Source organism: Sinocyclocheilus grahami, unplaced genomic scaffold, assembly GCF_001515645.1.
Source record: "Sinocyclocheilus grahami isolate Dianchi unplaced genomic scaffold, SAMN03320097.WGS_v1.1 scaffold327.1, whole genome shotgun sequence".
NCBI classification, from domain to species: domain Eukaryota; kingdom Metazoa; phylum Chordata; class Actinopteri; order Cypriniformes; family Cyprinidae; genus Sinocyclocheilus; species Sinocyclocheilus grahami.
Genome location: NW_015505506.1, coordinates 384,211 through 403,471, shown reverse-complemented (window position 1 = coordinate 403,471; position 19,261 = coordinate 384,211). Strand labels below are relative to the sequence as shown.

Here is a 19,261-nt window from a genome sequence, read left to right as displayed (position 1 = left end):
AGAGGATGTGATGGTGAGGGAATAGTTCGAAGGATATGATGAGCGGGGTAATCCGGGTCTTTGGCTGTACAGGAGCTGGAATGCAGGCAGGAGGAGCACACACCTCAGCAATCCGGGAACTAGTAGGAACAGGAGACACTTGGAGACGAGGAGACACCAGGAGGAACACAGGAGGTAAGTAATGCAGGAAGTATTCAAATGGAAGTAGTAGCAAAGTCATTGAGTCCTCTACGTGTATACGAGACCGGACAATGAGGGTGTCTGAGGTGTGTGCTTTTATGCAGGCTGGTTGATGAGTTGCTTGATTAGTGACAGGTGCAGGTGCTCAGAACTCAGGTGAGAGGGATCGTTGTGATTGGGTGGTGATGGAGCCTGGCCGATCTGTTACAAATATATTCAAATAGAAAGATCATTTTTATTGTAAAAAATAGATCAAAATTGCTTTATGTAATTTTCTGTATTTATATGCTACTTAAATATGTTAGTTTCTTTATTATTTCAATTTTATTCATTTACTTCTGTGTTTGTCTTATATGAAAATGCAATGGTATGCCATTCACATTCAAGCATCTGTTTCTACTAAATCTTGCCTGCATGTATGATGCAAAAGTATCCAAAGAAATCCTCTTTGTGTGTGTTGCAACATTTCTACAGGAAGCAGACATCGCTGTGGCACCTCTAACTGTTACAGCTAAACGTGAGACAGCTGTGGACATGACCATACCCTTCATGCAGACGGGTCTTAGTTTCATCCTTAGGAAAGACTTAGCTTCTGATGACTCGCAGTTCCTCAGCCTTCTGAACCTGTTCTCCACTGAAGTGTGGATGGGTGTACTGGTCGCCTACCTGCTGACCTCCATCTGCATCTTCTTAGTGTCGCGGTAAGGGTGGGATCGTAAAATCAAGGCACTTTAAAATGTAGGATGGTATTTACATGCTATTCAAAGGTATTTTAAATAATTAAATTGATATTCAAAAAAATTGCCAAACCAAATTACTTTTTTTTTTTTCAGGATTAGCCCGTGTGAATGGGAGCAACCAGACACAGAAAATAATTTGTTCACGCTCTCACACAGTTTTTGGTATACCGTAGGTGCCCTGACTCTTCAAGGTAGCGTATAATAATCATGTTTGTGAGTATTTACACCCACGCAGGCTTTAGAATGAAAGGAACATCAAAACAACTTAGCGAATGTTCACCTAGTATAGCATACTTGTGATGCGGAGCAATCGAACACAAGTCCCATGAAAAATGAGTCACAATAAATAAACAAGCTAAATGGTATGGTTGCGTCATCAGATCTCACGTTTGAGAGGGGTCTGTGATGATATTACCTGCCCGTTTCTTCACTCTGGAGTTGTACAAGTCCACTGCGTGGTACGACTCGGCTCGGCTCGGCATGGCTCAGTAAGGCACGGCACGGCTCGGTTTGCGTTTCCACTGCAGTTTAGTATCGCTTTAGAGTGGGCGGGATTATTCACATGTCGTTATAGTTGCACCGCCTCTACTCCTGAAAAACTTTTTCATTCCGTGTCGCCCCATCATGCTCTCGCTGGATCTGCTCCTCTGCTATCAATGAGAGGAACGTCTGTACTTCCTCAACAGACAAAGAAACAGCCACTTTTTGGCTGCTAAAAAAGGTGCGCTCGTTCAAAACAGTTGCGGTCGATCCTTTACTGGCTGTGCTGATTTAAATCTAGCGGTTCTGTTGTGTTTGTGTCAGTTCAGTTCAGTTCAGTGACGTAGTTAGTGACGATTCTCTCCGGCCAATCAGTGATCAGCAGAGTTTACATGTCACGTTTTGCTAACGGTAAGGTTCACTTGGAACCTCAACCGAGGTGGTACTAAAAGAAGTACCAGGTACCAGGTACTGTACCCAGTGAAAAACCTCCCAAATGTGAACCGTACCGAGCCGTACCATGCAGTGGAAAAGCGCCATATGTGAGTGTCCCACTTCAGGTCTTGAGAGATGGTGGTGCCCAGGAACCTGAATGACTGCCACAGTGCTGTTCATGATGGTTAGAGGGGGGACTGCAGGGGAGTTTCTCCTAAAGTCCACAATTATCTCCACTGTTTTGAGTATGTTGAGCTCCAGGTTATTGTGACTGCACCAGACAGCTAGCTGCTCAACCTCTTGTTTATAAGCAGACTCCTCACCATCCTGGATGAGACCGATGACTGTGGTGTCATCTGCAAACTTCAGGAGCTTGACAGAGGGGTTTTTAGAGGTGCAGTCATTTGTGTGGAGGGAGAAGAGAAATGGGGAGAGCACGCACCCCTGAGGAGCTCCAGTGCTGATGGTGCAGGTGTTGGATGTGAGTTTTCAGCCTCACTGTCTGTCAGGAAGCTGCTGATCCACTGACAGATGGAGGTGGGCACCGACAGCTGTGTCAGTTTAATCAGGATGATATCTAGGATGATGGTGTTAAAAGCGGAGCTGAAGTCAACAAAGAGCATCCTTCCATAAGTCCCTGGTTTGTCCAGATGTTGGAGGATGTAGTGCAGTCCTATGCTGACTGCATCATCCACAGACCTGTTTGCTCGGTAAGCAAACTGCAGAGGGTCCAACAAGGGTCCAGTAATGTCCTTCAAGTAGGCCAACACCAGTCTCTCAAATAACTTCATGACCACAGACGTTAAAGCAACAGGTCCGTAGTCATTTAGTCCAGTGATTTTTTTTCCTTGTGAAGATGGATGGCAGCTGGACAGCACAGGCTTTGAGGCAGGCTGGAGAGACACTGTCTGGGCCTTTGGCTTTCCTTATCTTCTGTTTCCTGAAGACTTTGCGTACATTGTCTTCACAGATCTTAAGTGCAGGCTGAGAAGCAGTGGAGGGGGGAGGGTGTTGATGGCTCTGTTGTGAGATGGTCGGAGCAGGTGTGGGGTGTGAGACCAGGCTTTTTAAACCTGCAGTAAAACTCATTCAAACAATCAGCTAAAAGTTGATTCTCCACAGTGCTGGGGGATGGGGTCTTGTAGCTAGTGATGCTTTCAGGCCATTCCACACTAATGTAGGGTTGCTGCCTGCAAACTGTTTTTTCAGCTTTTCAGAGAAGCTTCTCTTAGCTACTCATATCTACCTGTGTGAGACCAGGCTTTTCAAACCTGCAGTAAAACTCATTCAAACCATCAGCTAAAAGTTGATTCTCCACAGTGCTGGGGGATGGGGTCTTGTAGCTAGTGATGCTTTCAGGCCATTCCACACTAATGTAGAGTTGCTGCCTATAAACAGTTTTTCAGCTTTTCAGAGAAGCTTCTCTTAGCTACTCTTATCTACCTATTCAGTGTGCATTTGGCCTGTTTGTACAAGGCTTTGTCTCCACTCCTGTAGGCATCCTTTTTGGCCTGGCGAAGCTGTTTGAGTTTTGCACTGAACCAAGGTTTCACCAAGGAACACACTTGTCCTCACAGAAACTGATGTAGGATGTCACGGTGTCAGTGAGCTCATCCAGATCAGTGGCTGCAGCCTCAAAAACACTCCAATCAGTGCAGTCGAAGCAGGCTTGTAAATTCCGCACTGCTTCATTAGTCCATCTCTTTACAGATCTCACTACAGGCTTAGCAGATTTAAGTTTCTGCTTGTAGGCTGGTAGAAGATGAACCAAACAGTGATCAGAGAGTCTCAAAGCTGCTCGGGGCACAGAGTGGTATGCATCCTTTAAAACTGTGTAACAATGGTCCAGTATATTGTTGTCCCTGGTGGGGCATGTGATGTGCTGTCTATATGCAGGCAGTTCACGGGTGAGATTAGCTTTATTAAAATCACAGACGATGATAATGAAAGAGTCCGGATAATGCTGCTCTGTGTGTGTGATCTGATCAGCCAGCTGGTCATGCGCCGCACTCACCAGAATAAACAAGGAAAACTCTAATAAAAAGGCTTACGGTTAATAAAGAGGGCTTCCAAATTTGGGCAGCACATCTTCTTTAAAACTGACACGCCAGCCTTCACTGATATAAAAACCACAATCCACCATCTCTCGTTTTCCCCGACAACTTGATGACACGATCCGCTCTGAACAGCTGGAAGCCCGTTAGATGAGGCGTGCTGTCCGGGATGGCTCTGTTCAAACACGATAGAGCATTCATTTTTAGCACCACTCACCTGACTTTTTTAATTTCTGAACTGCAGTGATTTTGCAATCAAAAAAAGACAATCTTTTGTTGATCCTGGAACACCATTATTGTCCAAAACCATAGACCTACCTAACCCTACCCATAATTTATTATTCATTATAATTTATCCCTAAAATCAGAGGGAAATTAGTTGAATAACAAGGGTGTAGAAACATCTAACCCTGGTTGTAAGCCTAAAACTGACATTTCCTGTAAACTTTTCCCTCAACTCTGATTGGTTGATTGGAATGTTGATCCAGGAAGATGCTGTACTTGGTGAAATCCCATTCACCCATGATATGTACAACAACAAAGGTCAAAAACTTCGTCATGTTTATATGTCTGAGAAAAAATTTAACATGCTTTTAGCGCCACTCCATGGACATTTCACTTTGAAAGTGTCACAAAACATGCAAAAAAAACAATGTAATATTATTTTGCTGAAATGTTGCCATGTTTTTCCAATGAACCTGGTTTGCTAAATTACCTTAAAAATACAAACAAATCTGCAGTGACTTGTAATTTATTAAAAATTTTAAGTTCATTATAAATTTTGCCATAGGTGCTGGTCCTCACCCCAAGGCTCTTTCGGGACGGGTCATTACCTCTATCTGGTGGCTGTTTTCATTAGTGCTGCTTGCATGTTACTTCGCCAACCTCAGTTTATGGCTGCATTCAGACAACCAGCAACAGTCAATCAAGAGCTTTGAAGACCTCGCTAATCAAAACTTGATTGAGTATGGCACCATTAAAGATTCTTCCTCTTTTGCCTTCTTCAAGGTAAGACACAGAATTTTGTTAATACAATCAAAAGATTAATTTAAAGGCACAATATTTAAGCTTTTTTTAATAAAATATCTAAAAACCACTAGAACAGTGTTATATATTTTGCTGACTTGTGTACTTACATTATCCCAAATGTTTCGAAGAATGTTTAAATCCAGAGAAATAAGCAATTTTAACTAGTGACACGGACCGTGTCCATAGTGTCATTGTGTCGCCTGCCAATGATGCCATAACCCCTCAATTTCCATTTTGTTTTGTAGAAAACATGGAAACACCAAAGACGCTTTAATATGTTGTGCGTTTTAATAGACCGGTGACAACCACACAGAGTAGCATTATAACAGAACTTTCAAATGTATCTAGTATGATAAAACAGCGCTGCTTTACCCCACATATGCACGACCAGAAGGAGCGGAAGCAGTCGACTGTGGCATAATAAAAGCTCCGCTGCTTTCGAGCCGTGTGTCACGCTCGTTCAGTGGCCTCATTTCACTTCGACGGCTTTCAGCCTCACCCTGCTTCATTCTACTAAGTTAATAAATCATTAGCTCATCCAAGAACATTATTTCTGCCCGAGTCCCGTCGGATTGCATCGGCTGTGGGGATGAAGACCACAACTCCCATGACTCCACACTCAGTCATGGCGTCATCAAACTATGCCTTTGTCTATTTGTTTATTTTGAATGTGCGCCCTCTTGCGGTGAAAATTACATGTTGTGCCTTTAATTAAAATATTGTTATTAAAACTGGCATGATATCGAAAGACAAAAAAAAAAGTTTCTTCAAGAGTTTATTTGAAGGGTTTGTCAAAAAGTGAACAGTCTTTATGCACTTGTTGAAGCTTGAAAAAGTTAACTATGTAGACTTTTTTAATTTATGGACTTTTTTTGTATAGACAAAAAAGTCATTTTCTATCTATTAACAACTATATAAGTAATGCAACTTCAAGTCTACATTTTGTGCAAACTAATCTAGATCTGAATCTTGAATCATTTAATGTCAGTTGGTTATGCACCCACATGAGAGCATCTGTCAACTATAATTTACTCTTGTCTGCCTTTGACCAGAACTCAAACAACCCCACTTACCACAGAATCTATGAGCACATCAAGAATGCCCAGAGCTATTCACTCAATGCAGAAGAAGGGATCCGCAAGGCTCAGAAAGGCAACTATGCTTTCATCGGCGAATCTGTGTCCCTTGACCTGGCAGTGGCGAGATACTGTAACCTCACACGCGCCCCAGAAATCATCGGCATGAGGGGATACAGCATCGCTGCTCCTTTAGGTAAGTCTCAAAATACACATTTTTAGATAAAGTACCATGATGATTTATGGTTTTATGTCTAATTTTATTAACACTGACTACCATGCATGTACCATGTAAACATAGTGTACCATTCATGTAAACATGGTACATGAATATTGTAATATATGATATAGCATAGTACCACCACAGTACTTCCTGAAAGGATGGTACCATCATAGTCTCACCAGCTATGTATGTGTTTGTTCATGTCCTCAGGCTCTCCTTTGGTGAAAAACCTAAGTGTTGCCATTCTGCATCTGAGCGAGTCTGGTGAGCTGGATTATTTCCGCAGTAAGTGGTGGGCCAGCAGTTGTATGGCAAAAAATGGCAAGAGTGCTCCACTGAAGCCCACCAGTCTGAAGGGAATCTTCTTATTACTGGCACTCGGTCTGGGACTGGGGCTTTTCTTGGCTCTAATGGAACTGGCCGCCAAATCACGCAAAATCGCTAACACTCAGCAGGTGAATCCAATATACGGATGTAGGGTCCATTTTCCATCTATCTATATATCCATCATCTTTCTTTCATGTGTGTGTGTGTGTGTGTGTGTGTGTGTGTGTGTGTGTGTATGTATGTGTGTACATCTATATAAAGTCAAATTTTTGGAAGAGTTTAAAATATTAATATAATTTTAAATAACTGTTTTCTATTTGAATATATTGTAATTGTAATTTTACATTTAATTTAATGTAATTTATTATAATTTATTGATCAAAATGTATTTTATTAATCAAAGCTGAATGTCCAGCATCATTACTCCAGTCTTCAGTGTCACATGATTCTTCAGAAATCATACTAATATGCTGATTTGCTGCTCAAGAAACATTTATTATTGCTATAAATATGGTTTTTGCTCTTTAATATTTTGTGGAAAATTATACATACCATTCAAACATTTTTGGGTCAATAAGATTAAAAAAAATAATAATACTTTTATTCAGTAAGGACGCATTAAATTGATCAGCTAGGATCATTTAAATTGACTAAACACATTTAAAATGTTAAAAAACAATTCTACTTAAAATAAATGCTGTTCTATTTAACTTTCTGTTTATCAAAGCATCCTTAAAACACTCAAACACACACACACACACACACACACACACACATACTTTATTGTGGTATCCACAGTTTATTAAGCAGCACAACCATTTTCAAAGTTTCTTGAGCACCAGCATATTAGAATGATTTCTCACTGGAATAAATAATAGAAAAGAAAAAAATATATACCAACCAAATAACCATTTTCAATTTTTATATATATATATATATATATAGGTGTTGTGTGTGTGTGTGTATATATATATATATATATGTAAGAGTTGGGGTGCGGAGAAGCCTCAAGGCATAGGAACCTGAGTTCTAAATCCAGCCGCAGGGAGCGACAGGGAGATGTCCCTGTCTGCTGCCCCACCACCCTGAGATGTTCTGGGACTAAAGGGGTGAAACATCGGTGAAGGGTGGCTCCCAGCTGATGACCCTGCGGCTGATAATTTGGTACTGGCGGAGGTACGTCAGGCAGCAATGCCCAGCAGGTCTTACCATCAACCTGTTGCTAATTATATTTTCTGGGAAACCAGTGACTGCTGAGAGCAGTGCAGCTGGATTCCAGGGAAGACTGGAGGATTGTCAGGAAAGACTGACTAACAGCGGGGAAGACCGCAAGTGGGGTGGGCAGTCTAGTTACCCTTCCTGCAGGCCTGGCTTTAGGCCAACCCAAGCTAACTATGAGTTCAGTTAAGAGTCAACAGCCCAGTGGCCCTCCGAGAGGTGGGCTGGAAGAAGGGTCAACAAGGAGAGAACACACATATTGAACGGAATGGATACGAAGATTTCTAGGTCATGCAGTTGTGGCTGGACTAAGGTTACATCTCGTAGAGGTTTGAGGATCCATCAAGGGAAAATGAAGTGTTCCCGGGATAGCCCGAGGCAACCTTGCACTGCACTCGCAGATGAGACAAAAAGGGCACAGAGCCAGGTTGAGCACCACAGTGCTAATGAGCCCAATGTGGCCGACGGTTATAGTACATCAGAACCTCAAAACACAATTTGCCTGGTGAGTTCCAAAACCTCAGAAAGGACACCCGTAAGAGAAGATGGAAGGAAAGAAGGAGAACCAGAAAGGAAGAAGCCAATTCTGTGGCCAAAGACCAAGAACGAAGCAGCATGGAGTAAGCTGGATGATGACTTGGAAAGAATGCTCATAAACAATCTCAAAGGGAATGAAAAGAGCAACATTAGTCTATTTTGCGAGACTATCTACAACAAATACATCCAGAGAGTTGGCGAAGCAAGGAGTAAGACGCCCAAGCCCAAAGCTATGAGCAGAAGGGAAAGGGAAATTCTGCAGCTTGTGAAAGAGCGAAAAACTCTGCGAAAAGCTTTCAGAAAGGCAGCAGAATATGAGAAGGAAGGTCTTAAAGTTCTGTGAAATCAAATTAAGAGTCAGTTGGCTTCACTTAGAAGGGCAGAGCGCATTAGAAAGCGGAGGAGGATGAAAGAGAGCCAACATTCAAGATTCCTAAAAGACCCTTTCAAGGTTGCAAGAGACTTGCTCGAAGAGAAGAAGAGTGGTTCATTGGCAATGGAAAAAGAAGACCTTGAGGAGTATATAAGAAAACAATTTACTAGCACAAGCAGTCAGCATCCCCTTGGGTCTCCCGGTCATGTCCCACAACCAGCTTTTCCAACCACACATTTTGAGGTAGCACCACCCAGACTGAGCGAGGTAATTGAGATAGTTAGAAAGGCAAGATCGAGCTCTGCCCCTGAGCCAAATGGCATCCCTTATAAGCTTTACAAAAGGTGCCCTTAAGTCCTGAAACATCTATGGAAGCTTATGAGGGTAATCTGGAAGCAACAGCGGGTTCCGTCCGAGTAGTGTAGAGCAGTGGCCATCTTAATCCCAAAGGAAAGGGATTCATCCGTTATCAGTCAGTTTAGGAGCATTTCACTCTTGAAAGTGGAAGGAAAGCTTTTCTTCTCAGTGATTGCCAAGCGTCTGACCAAGTTCCTCCTCTGTAACAATTACATTGATACAAGTTGTCAGAAGGCAGGTGTCCCAGGTTTCTCAGGGTGTTCAGAGTATGCAACATTAATCTGGGACCAGATCCAGTCCACAAAAAAGGACAAGAAGGATCTTCATGTTGTGTGGCTGGATTTGGAGAACACCTATGGCTCTGTCCCACATCAGTTGATTGATTTTGCCCTGGACTTCTTCTATGTGCCTATAGGTGTTATAAACATCATTCAAAGCTATTTTGCAAATTTGAAGGTCTGCCATTCATTATGGGACTACACAACCAGCTGGCAGAAACTTGGCAGGGGAATAGCTATGGGGTGTTCAATATCCCCCATTCTATTCACAGCAGCCTTTGAGTTAATCTTGATTGGAGCAAGGTCCATGGCGATGGGAGCACAAAATAGTGCAGGACTTCGATTGCCTCCCCTTCGATGCTTCATGGACGACATCACAATCCTGCTCCAGACAGCGGCTCATCAAGAGGCTGGAGGAGCTGCTGAGCTGGGCTGGAATAAGAATCAAGACGGCCAAGTCTTGCAGTCTCTCAGTCTGCAAGGGCAGACAAGTGGATACAATTTCTTTCCAGGTGGCAGGGGAGAGAATCCCAGTGCTCTCCGAGCAACCAATAAGGAGATTGGGCAGAGAGTACTCAGCTGAGCTCACAGACAAGCACATGGCAACTACAATAATAACTCAGCTGAAAGATGGCCTTAAGAGAATTGACCAGAGCTACCTTCCTGGCAAATACAAACTTTGGTGCTATCAGTTTACTCTTTACCAACGTGTGATGTGGCCGCTGAAGATGTGTGAAATAATAGCAACAACAGTGGCAAAGCTGGATCTAAGCTATATCCGTAAGTGGCTTGGTCTGCCGTGATGCTTTTCAGATTCAGCACTGTTCGGAATAAATGCTCTTCAGCTTCCAATAAAGAGCATCTCACTTGGGTACAGGCTGGAGAAGACCAGGCTTGTACTCAAGCTTAGACAATCAAGTGACTATTTTGTCCGAAACGCTGGTGCCAATGTTCAGACCGGTAGGAAGTGGAAGGCAGAGGAATGTGTCGACAACGCCATTGCCAACCTGAAGCACCAAGAGGTGGTTGGAAAAACCCAGGAGGGAAGACAGGGTCTTGGCTGGGGTGAGCCATGTAAATTCTGGTCAAAGGCATCATCAAAGGAGCGAAAAAAATCTAGTGGTCACAGAAGTGATGAGATTGGAAGAGGAAAGACTTCTTGTGAAACCTGTTGGTCAAGGCCAACAAGGCCAGTGGACCAAAGTGGGCTGACATCTTACCAAGGTAACCAACTTTGGAGAATTCCCCAAGCCAGGTTAAGTTTCATTATTAGATCAACTTATGACACACTTCCCAGCCCAGTTAACCTGGCATGGTGGTTTGGGGCAGAAATCTGCAGCTTGTGCAATGCAGCTCAGGGCACCCTCCACCATATTTTGTGCGGGTGTAAAATTGCTTTGGCTCAGGGTTGCTACAGGTGGCGTCATGACCAGGTGCTATGGAAGCTGGCAGAATACACAGAAAGAGAAAGGATTATGGCAGCCGGGAGGCATCAGAGCCTTAAGAGTCAGCCTGTCCAATTTGTAACAGCAGGTCAGGTAGTGCAGAAATGCCTTTCTAAGCACAGGACTTCAATCCTGGCTAGTGGAAGTGACTGGTCATTACGAGTAGACCTGGACAGGCGGCTGCAATTCCCCGCTTCTATTGCGCAAACCCAACTGAGACCGGACCTTGTGGCATGGTCCGAAATGAGCAAACAGGTGATGCTAGAGGAGCTGACAGTGCCTTGGGAGGGTGCAGTTCACGAGGCATACGAGCGAAAAAAGTCACGGTATGCAGGCTTGGTAGTAGAATGCCAGGGAAATGGATGGAGAGCAACGACTTACCCAGTGGAGATAGGCTGCCGTGGCTTTGTGGCCCAGTCAACCAGCCGCTTCCTGAGAGACATCGGTTTCAGCTCTGGCGAGGTGAGGAAGGCTGTAAAAGGCCTTGCTGAAGAGGCAGAGAAAGGAAGCTTTTGGCTTTGGCTGAGGAGGAATGATAAGAGTTGGGGTGTGGAGAAGCCTCAAGGCATAGGAACCTGAGATCTAAATCCAGCCGCAGGGAGCAACAGGGAGACGTCCCTGTCTGCTGCCCCACCACCCTGAGATGTTCTGGGACTAAAGGGGTGAAACATTGGTGAAGGGTGGCTCCCAGCTGATGACCCTGCGGCTGGTTATTTGGCACTGGCGGAGGTGTGTCAGGCAGCAATGCCCAGCAGGTCTTACCATCAACCTGTTGCTAATTATATACATATATATATATACATATATTTGTAACAACGTTTGTAGTTCGGGAAGAAGGAGGCGGGAACCGGCAAACATTTAAAGACTTTAATAAAATAAACAAACACAAAATGAAAGTAAAGCGGCAGCCCCTCGCGGACGACTGCCGCACACAAAACACAAAATAAAATCCAGGCCTGGTCCTCTCTCGTCCAACACTGTCGTCACTCCTCCTTTTATCCTTCCGGAGCTCCTCCGTCGCTCCGTTCCCGCGGCTCTCGGCCCCGCCCCTCTCGTCACATACCCCCATCACCCCTCACAGGCCGGGGGGTACTCACGAGACTGCGCTCTACTCCCCCCTCCCCCCTATGGGGGAGCCGATCACGGCGGTCACGGTATACCTGGAGGTAAGGACAGACAGACGAGGCGAGAGAAAAGGAGACGGAATGATGAGGAGAGACAGAGACGAGAGAGGGGAGAGAGGGAAAAAAAATCTTGTTCCGGTTCCCAGACACACTGCCCTCCACCAGCTGTGTAAACTCTTCCGCGATGCCAGGCGGCGGCACTGGATAGCCCTCGGTGGACGGCCCGACAGTCCTCCGCCGCCCGGTGGACGGCGACAGCTCCTCCGGGTTCGGGCAGCCGGCAGGAGTCCCCCGTTCCCTGCTCCTCCCCATCATGGCAGATGGCAGCAGGCTCTGGCATCTGGCGAACGGCGGCGACACCTCCTCTCCCTCACGGACGGCAGTCACCCCTCCACAGCCCAGGCGGCCGACAGCGAGTTCATCCGCCCCCCCGGCAACTCACTCCAGCCCACCGCATCGAGCCTCCATGGCTGCAGACTGCTCCGCCATGCTCGATGGCACCGCGGACTCACCACAGCAGTGAGGTATCTCTGGCAGCGTGTCCCTCCTTCCTCCCGGGTTTCGGCACCAATGTAACAACATTCGCAGGTCGGGAAGAAGGAGGCGGGAACCGGCAAATATTAAAACCATGAGGGATGGGGGGCCTGGTCCCGTACACCACTGATTCGGAGAAAATAAACAGTATTACCCAAAAGTTTGAGAATGCCCTAAATTCTGAACAAACTGAGATATTCAACCTCATTTCTAGATTACTAAAATCAGCACTTTTGCTGTTTTAATAGCAGAACAATGTGTGCCATGAGTAAAACTGTGATATTACTAAAATGATGCATGCAAAATTTCTCCCATGACTAACTATATATACACAGTACCTTGAGAAAAACCCAATTCCTCATTTTGGGTGTCATTGTTTTATTGTAGAGAATTTTCTCAACCGAAATAAAAAGCTAAAATATGCTGTTTGCATATTTAATACTTGTTTACCGTATTAATTTTTGTTTATTAATAATGGCACCTTTAATCACTGCAGACTGCTCCGCCATGCTCGATGGCACCGCGGACTCACCACAGCAGTGAGGTATCTCTGGCAGCGTGTCCCTCCTTCCTCCCGGGTTTCGGCACCAATGTAACAACATTCGCAGGTCGGGAAGAAGGAGGCGGGAACCGGCAAATATTTTAAGACTTTAATAAAATAAACAAACACAAAATGAAAGTAAAGCAGCAGCCCCTCGCGGACGACTGCCGCACACAAAACACAAAATAAAATCCAGGCCTGGTCCTCTCTCGTCCAACACTGTCATCACTCCTCCTTTTATCCTTCCGGAGCTCCTCCGTGGGACTCGAGACCGGTGAGTGGCGCAGGTGTTGCGCATTAGCATTTACTCCACCGGCCTCGCTCAGTTCCCATGGCTCTCGGCCCCGCCCCTCTCGTCACAATATTAAAATTGAAAATGGTTATTTTAGACTGTAATGATATTTCACTATATTGCTGTTTTATATTTATACAATATTTTTGATAAATAAAAGCAGCATTGGTGAAGAAATAAAAACATTTAAAAAAAAACGTTTGTATACTTTTCTTTTTTTCTTTTCTTTTTTAGTAATAAAAGCATAGCATAGTCTATCTGCCAAAGATTCAAACATTTAAGACAATGAAGGAAGATAAGTTTCATAAATCCATTTGAAAAATTAATTTAATAACTATAAATTATACTAAAGAAAAAAATACTAAAGAGTGCTTTGGTTTGTTTGAGTGCTTTGTTTTATGAAAATAGACCAATGTACTAAACTGACCTGAGTCAGTTACACATACACACACACACACACACACACACATGGTACACACATGGATTTTGAAAATGAAAATGACCTTGTTTCTTACAGAAATCCTGCTGCTCTGTGATGTCTGCTGAACTCAGTCAGCGCTTCAGAGGTGGAGAGCTGACTACACCGGAATCCTCTGAGAAAAACAAAGCCTAAAAAGCAAAGCCCCAACAAAGCACTGACACATATGCATTTAATCACTTAATGTTCATTATGTCCACAAAACAGTTATTAACTACTAACAAAACTGGGAGGGTGAAACTCATGAAAACATTTTATTTGTTGTGCATACTTTAAAACCATGAGGCCTTCCGGAGCTCCTCCGTGGGACTCGAGACCGGTGAGTGGCGCAGGTGTTGCGCATTAGCATTTACTCCACCGGCCTCGCTCAGTTCCCATGGCTCTCGGCCCCGCCCCTCTCGTCACAATATTAAAATTGAAAATGGTTATTTTAGACTGTAATGATATTTCACTATATTGCTGTTTTATATTTATACAATATTTTTGATAAATAAAAGCAGCATTGGTGAAGAAATAAAAACATTTAAAAAAAAACGTTTGTATACTTTTCTTTTTTTCTTTTCTTTTTTAGTAATAAAAGCATAGCATAGTCTATCTGCCAAAGATTCAAACATTTAAGACAATGAAGGAAGATAAGTTTCATAAATCCATTTGAAAAATTAATTTAATAACTATAAATTATACTAAAGAAAAAAATACTAAAGAGTGCTTTGGTTTGTTTGAGTGCTTTGTTTTATGAAAATAGACCAATGTACTAAACTGACCTGAGTCAGTTACACATACACACACACACACACACACACACATGGTACACACATGGATTTTGAAAATGAAAATGACCTTGTTTCTTACAGAAATCCTGCTGCTCTGTGATGTCTGCTGAACTCAGTCAGCGCTTCAGAGGTGGAGAGCTGACTACACCGGAATCCTCTGAGAAAAACAAAGCCTAAAAAGCAAAGCCCCAACAAAGCACTGACACATATGCATTTAATCACTTAATGTTCATTATGTCCACAAAACAGTTATTAACTACTAACAAAACTGGGAGGGTGAAACTCATGAAAACATTTTATTTGTTGTGCATACTTTAAAACCATGAGGGATGGGGGGCCTGGTCCCGTACACCACTGATTCGGAGAAAATAAACAGTATTACCCAAAAGTTTGAGAATGCCCTAAATTCTGAACAAACTGAGATATTCAACCTCATTTCTAGATTACTAAAATCAGCACTTTTGCTGTTTTAATAGCAGAACAATGTGTGCCATGAGTAAAACTGTGATATTACTAAAATGATGCATGCAAAATTTCTCCCATGACTAACTATATATACACAGTACCTTGAGAAAAACCCAATTCCTCATTTTGGGTGTCATTGTTTTATTGTAGAGAATTTTCTCAACCGAAATAAAAAGCTAAAATATGCTGTTTGCATATTTAATACTTGTTTACCGTATTAATTTTTGTTTATTAATAATGGCACCTTTAATCATTTTTTTAAGTATTCTACCTCTATCTGTTCTTAACAGATTTGCTCCATGTTTTTGGAGGGTTAGTGAGAGGACACTTCAAAACATGCCACAGATTCTCTATGAGATCAGATTTTGACCTGACCATTGCTATTCACCTTGTTATTCACCTGTTTTGTTTTTGAGCCACTCCAGTGTTTATTCAATGTTTGGGATCAACTTCTTTGCAAGCTTCAATTCTGTAGCCAAATTAAACAGGCTTTCTTGCAGTATTTCACTACATTTTGCATCATCCATTCTTCATTTCTAAAAAGAAAGTCCAGTTCCTCAAGAGGAACAGCATGCAGCTCCATAGCACGATGTTAGCACTGCAGTTCTGCACAGCTTTATTGGCCTCTTAGCTGCAAGAATAAGATTTACGGCACACATAATGCTTTGAATTTGAAGTAAAATGTTCTATCTTGGGACCACAAAATCTTTTCCCACACTGAACTAAATCACTGTTTTCTTGGCAAATTCACGTGGTTCTTTTTGAGTAATGGCATCTTTGTGCCAGCCTCTCATAGCAGTGTTGGTCGAGTGGGTCACCTATTGAATTCTGCAGCTCTTTCAAATGAACGTTGGCCTCTCTGTGGCTTCTCCCACAAGACTCCTTGATCAAGCAGAGAGAGCAGAGAGATGGCGTTTTTAGGACAACAGTGTCTCACAAAGACATTACAGCACTTAGATATTGTGCTGTACCAAATTTATGTATCAGCTTCATATTAACCCTGACTCTTGGAACGCTCTTTGGTCCTTATTTGCATGCTTTTTTTTTGCATGCTTGTTTAATTTCACAGAGGCCAATTGTAAAACTGCTGTATGCTTGATAAGCGTTTTTCATTACTGTACAACAGCTTCTGTAATGGTGGGGCTATACAGCAGAAATACAACATAATTTCCCCTTTTGGGTAAGAGTAATTTCTAGATACATTATTACAATTATTTTAATAAGACAATTATATCGTTGAAATATTTTGAGAGTTGCTGCAGTAACCTTATTAGAATACCAATGTGAGATTTATTTTGATATTTAAAAAAGTAAAACAAGATTTGTTTAAATTATTATTTTCAAAACAGACTGGATTAATTATTTCATTATTTTAAAACTCCCATAAAGGTTGGTAACAACAATAAGCTGAAAAGCAGCTGAGGGAAATACATTTTAACAACAGCAACAACAAAAACATATTACGCTTTGACTATTTTATCTTAATATCAACTTTATTCACACAGGATTTTGTGAGGAACTTGGCGAGAAACTTTACATCTATCACGTTTTATTGGGTTTATTTTGTATATTAATATTCTAAATATTTAAATTATATGCATTTAACATAAAAGTGTAATATGGCAATTTTCCATCATTTTATTTACTATATATGTATGTTCAAAACAAAAATAAAGCGTTTATATTTTATAAGTAGTTTTTTTATATATATTTGGAGTGAATTCGGCGACTAGACGGAAAGCGGAAGTAGGGGTTCGTCCGCGCTTCCGGTGTGGCTGATGATGTTCGGTTGGTTTACCTCAGCACTCATGACTGTCGCTTTGTGCTGTTCTCATGCTTATGGACTGTGTTTTTACCAGCAAATACGTTTAGGAAATCAGCAGGTCACAGATGAGAGATTTCTTTGAGGGTCTACTTGTAAGTACCCGCGTGCGACGGTGCGCTATCATGAATTGAAATGCTAATGTTCTTCATAACAATGCGGTTTGCTGTGAGCGGCCCGTCAGCACAGGCCGAGCAGACATGAACTCAGCTGATGGTCTCCGACAATCATCCGCACATACCGATCATCATCTGTAATAATGCGGAGGAAGGCGCTTCAGTGTTTGACAGTATGAAGCTCAGCTGATTGAGCAGGAGAACGAAGATGTGCTAACATGATAAAGTCACCTGGTGTTATTGTTTTTATTAGTATGACTAGCATGATTCACTGCTGGGTACACGAGAGATCTGTTATGTAGGACGCATGATTCATAAGCGATCATATAAACATAACTAAGTTAAAGAGTGTAATGTTGTCATTGACTTGACTTCCCGTCATCCAGGTTCAGTAGCAGCACGGCTAACTGTTAGCGCTGACAGCACACACAAATAACCGGTGTTCATCAGCTGAGTCTGCCTCCAGTCATCTACAACATAATCACATAAAGCTCGGTTTAAAACGCCTCGTTCCTCACTAAAGCCCAAAGTAGATCAGACCTTATGAAAGTAACTGTAACCGCAGCACTGTAGTGAATAATGAATTTCAGCAGGGGTTCCCCAAACATTTCTGACAGCTGAAACCCTCAAACATAGATTTTTATATATTTTTAAGTTGAAATACCCCCTGAGATTTTAGTCTAATGATCACATGACATGCGAGTAAACCGATAAAATGGCTTATCTTTTATTAGTTTTCTTACAAGTGTTATATTTGGATTTGCATATATATATTTTTGTTATACACGTATGCACATATATTGCAATTTTGAAATGTGATATTACATTGATAGTGATGTGATTTGATTTGAAAATGCTTCATATTGGTACTACTTATACATCCAAACACAAGGACTCTACTGTCAATGGGAGTAGTTTCTTTTAAAGCTGCGGTCATATTTAAGCGAAATTACGTTGATGAAAAGGTCCATTGCCAATAGCGTATCGATGTCTGAAGCATTGCTCACACGTAAGTTACTTTCTTGTTGAAATGACTAGATTTCACAGAGCCACTGTGTATACAGTACAAATATTGATGTCTTTAATCCTTAATCAGCCTGACCAGTGCTCATAGCTGGGTCACTGGGTTTATATTTGATGATATTGGGACCAGCTGTTGTTAAATGTTGTCTGTATTCTGTAATACAGATATTAAGAGCTGCTAGCTGTACAAATCTGATCCTCATGTGTCTTTAGTATTGAGATGAGATGGCAATTCAACAATAAAAGCTCAGTGCATTGTTTTCACTGAGCAACACTTTATTTCTAAATAAGAAGAGAGCGTTACAGTCGGAAACCTTGTGTGTTTTGTCTTCTACAAGCAGGTTTGTCAAATGTAGTTTTTCTAGGCAATTTCCACCCTCTCTCTTACTCTTACAGCTAATGACTAGATTTCACAGAGCCACTGTGTATACAGTACAAATATTGATGTCTTTAATCCTTAATCAGCCTGACCAGTGCTCATAGCTGGGTCACTGGGTTTATATTTGATGATATTGGGACCAGCTGTTGTTAAATGTTGTCTGTATTCTGTAATACAGATATTAAGAGCTGCTAGCTGTACAAATCTGATCCTCATGTGTCTTTAGTATTGAGATGAGATGGCAATTCAACAATAAAAGCTCAGTGCATTGTTTTCACTGAGCAACACTTTATTTCTAAATAAGAAGAGAGAGTTACAGTCGGAAACGTTGTGTGTTTTGTCTTCTACAAGCAGGTTTGTCAAATGTAGTTTTTCTAGGCAATTTCCACCCTCAATTTCCAAAACAGTCTGTTTTAGCTTCTGTACCTTTTAGACGCTTCTGATTTGTATACATCTTGTATCTAGTCTATTAGCAACGATGCTAGCAGGTTGTGGGTCCAGTTTAGTTTTTACTAGAGGTCGACCGATAGTGGATTTTGCCGATACCGATAGCTAGGTTGGACCACACTGGCCGATACCGATTAATTAACCGATAGTTTTTAAAATGGATACTGAACAAAAACTAAAATAGTGCTTTATTAAAAAAAACAGTACTGAACCATACTAGTAGTAGTAGTAATAATAATAATAAAAATGTTGAAATTAACACACTCTAACAAGGAACAATACTTTCATTGCACAGCTTTCGTTAATCTTAATGTTACAAATGGACTCTTATTTTAAAGTGTTACCATTTCATTTCAACTGTCATGCTTAAAGATGCACATCTTTAAATATATACACAAAGGCCATAGCATTAAAATTATATACACAGCCCTCTACGAACACCTTGGCAACTGAATCGCCATTGGCTAGTAAATTTTTGCGTTTACTCGCCAGACTGATAAATATATATATGTGTA

The 19,261-nt window shown here is 42.0% G+C and overlaps 1 protein-coding gene across 1 annotated transcript in view; it reads left to right on the top strand.

The window, feature by feature from the left end:
• The window catches only part of LOC107602462 (probable glutamate receptor), a 31,600-nt gene extending 17,600 nt beyond the window's left edge, over window positions 1-14,000 (top strand). Inside the window, exons 5-10 of the mRNA XM_016294963.1 lie at window positions 655-881; window positions 1,014-1,111; window positions 4,680-4,897; window positions 5,971-6,190; window positions 6,428-6,672; window positions 13,761-14,000. Coding sequence (XP_016150449.1) covers window positions 655-881; window positions 1,014-1,111; window positions 4,680-4,897; window positions 5,971-6,190; window positions 6,428-6,672; window positions 13,761-13,856 — 1,104 coding nt within the window. The 3' untranslated portion in view covers window positions 13,857-14,000. The remainder of the gene's footprint in view (window positions 1-654; window positions 882-1,013; window positions 1,112-4,679; window positions 4,898-5,970; window positions 6,191-6,427; window positions 6,673-13,760) is intronic.
• The last annotated feature ends 5,261 nt before the right edge of the window (window positions 14,001-19,261 follow it).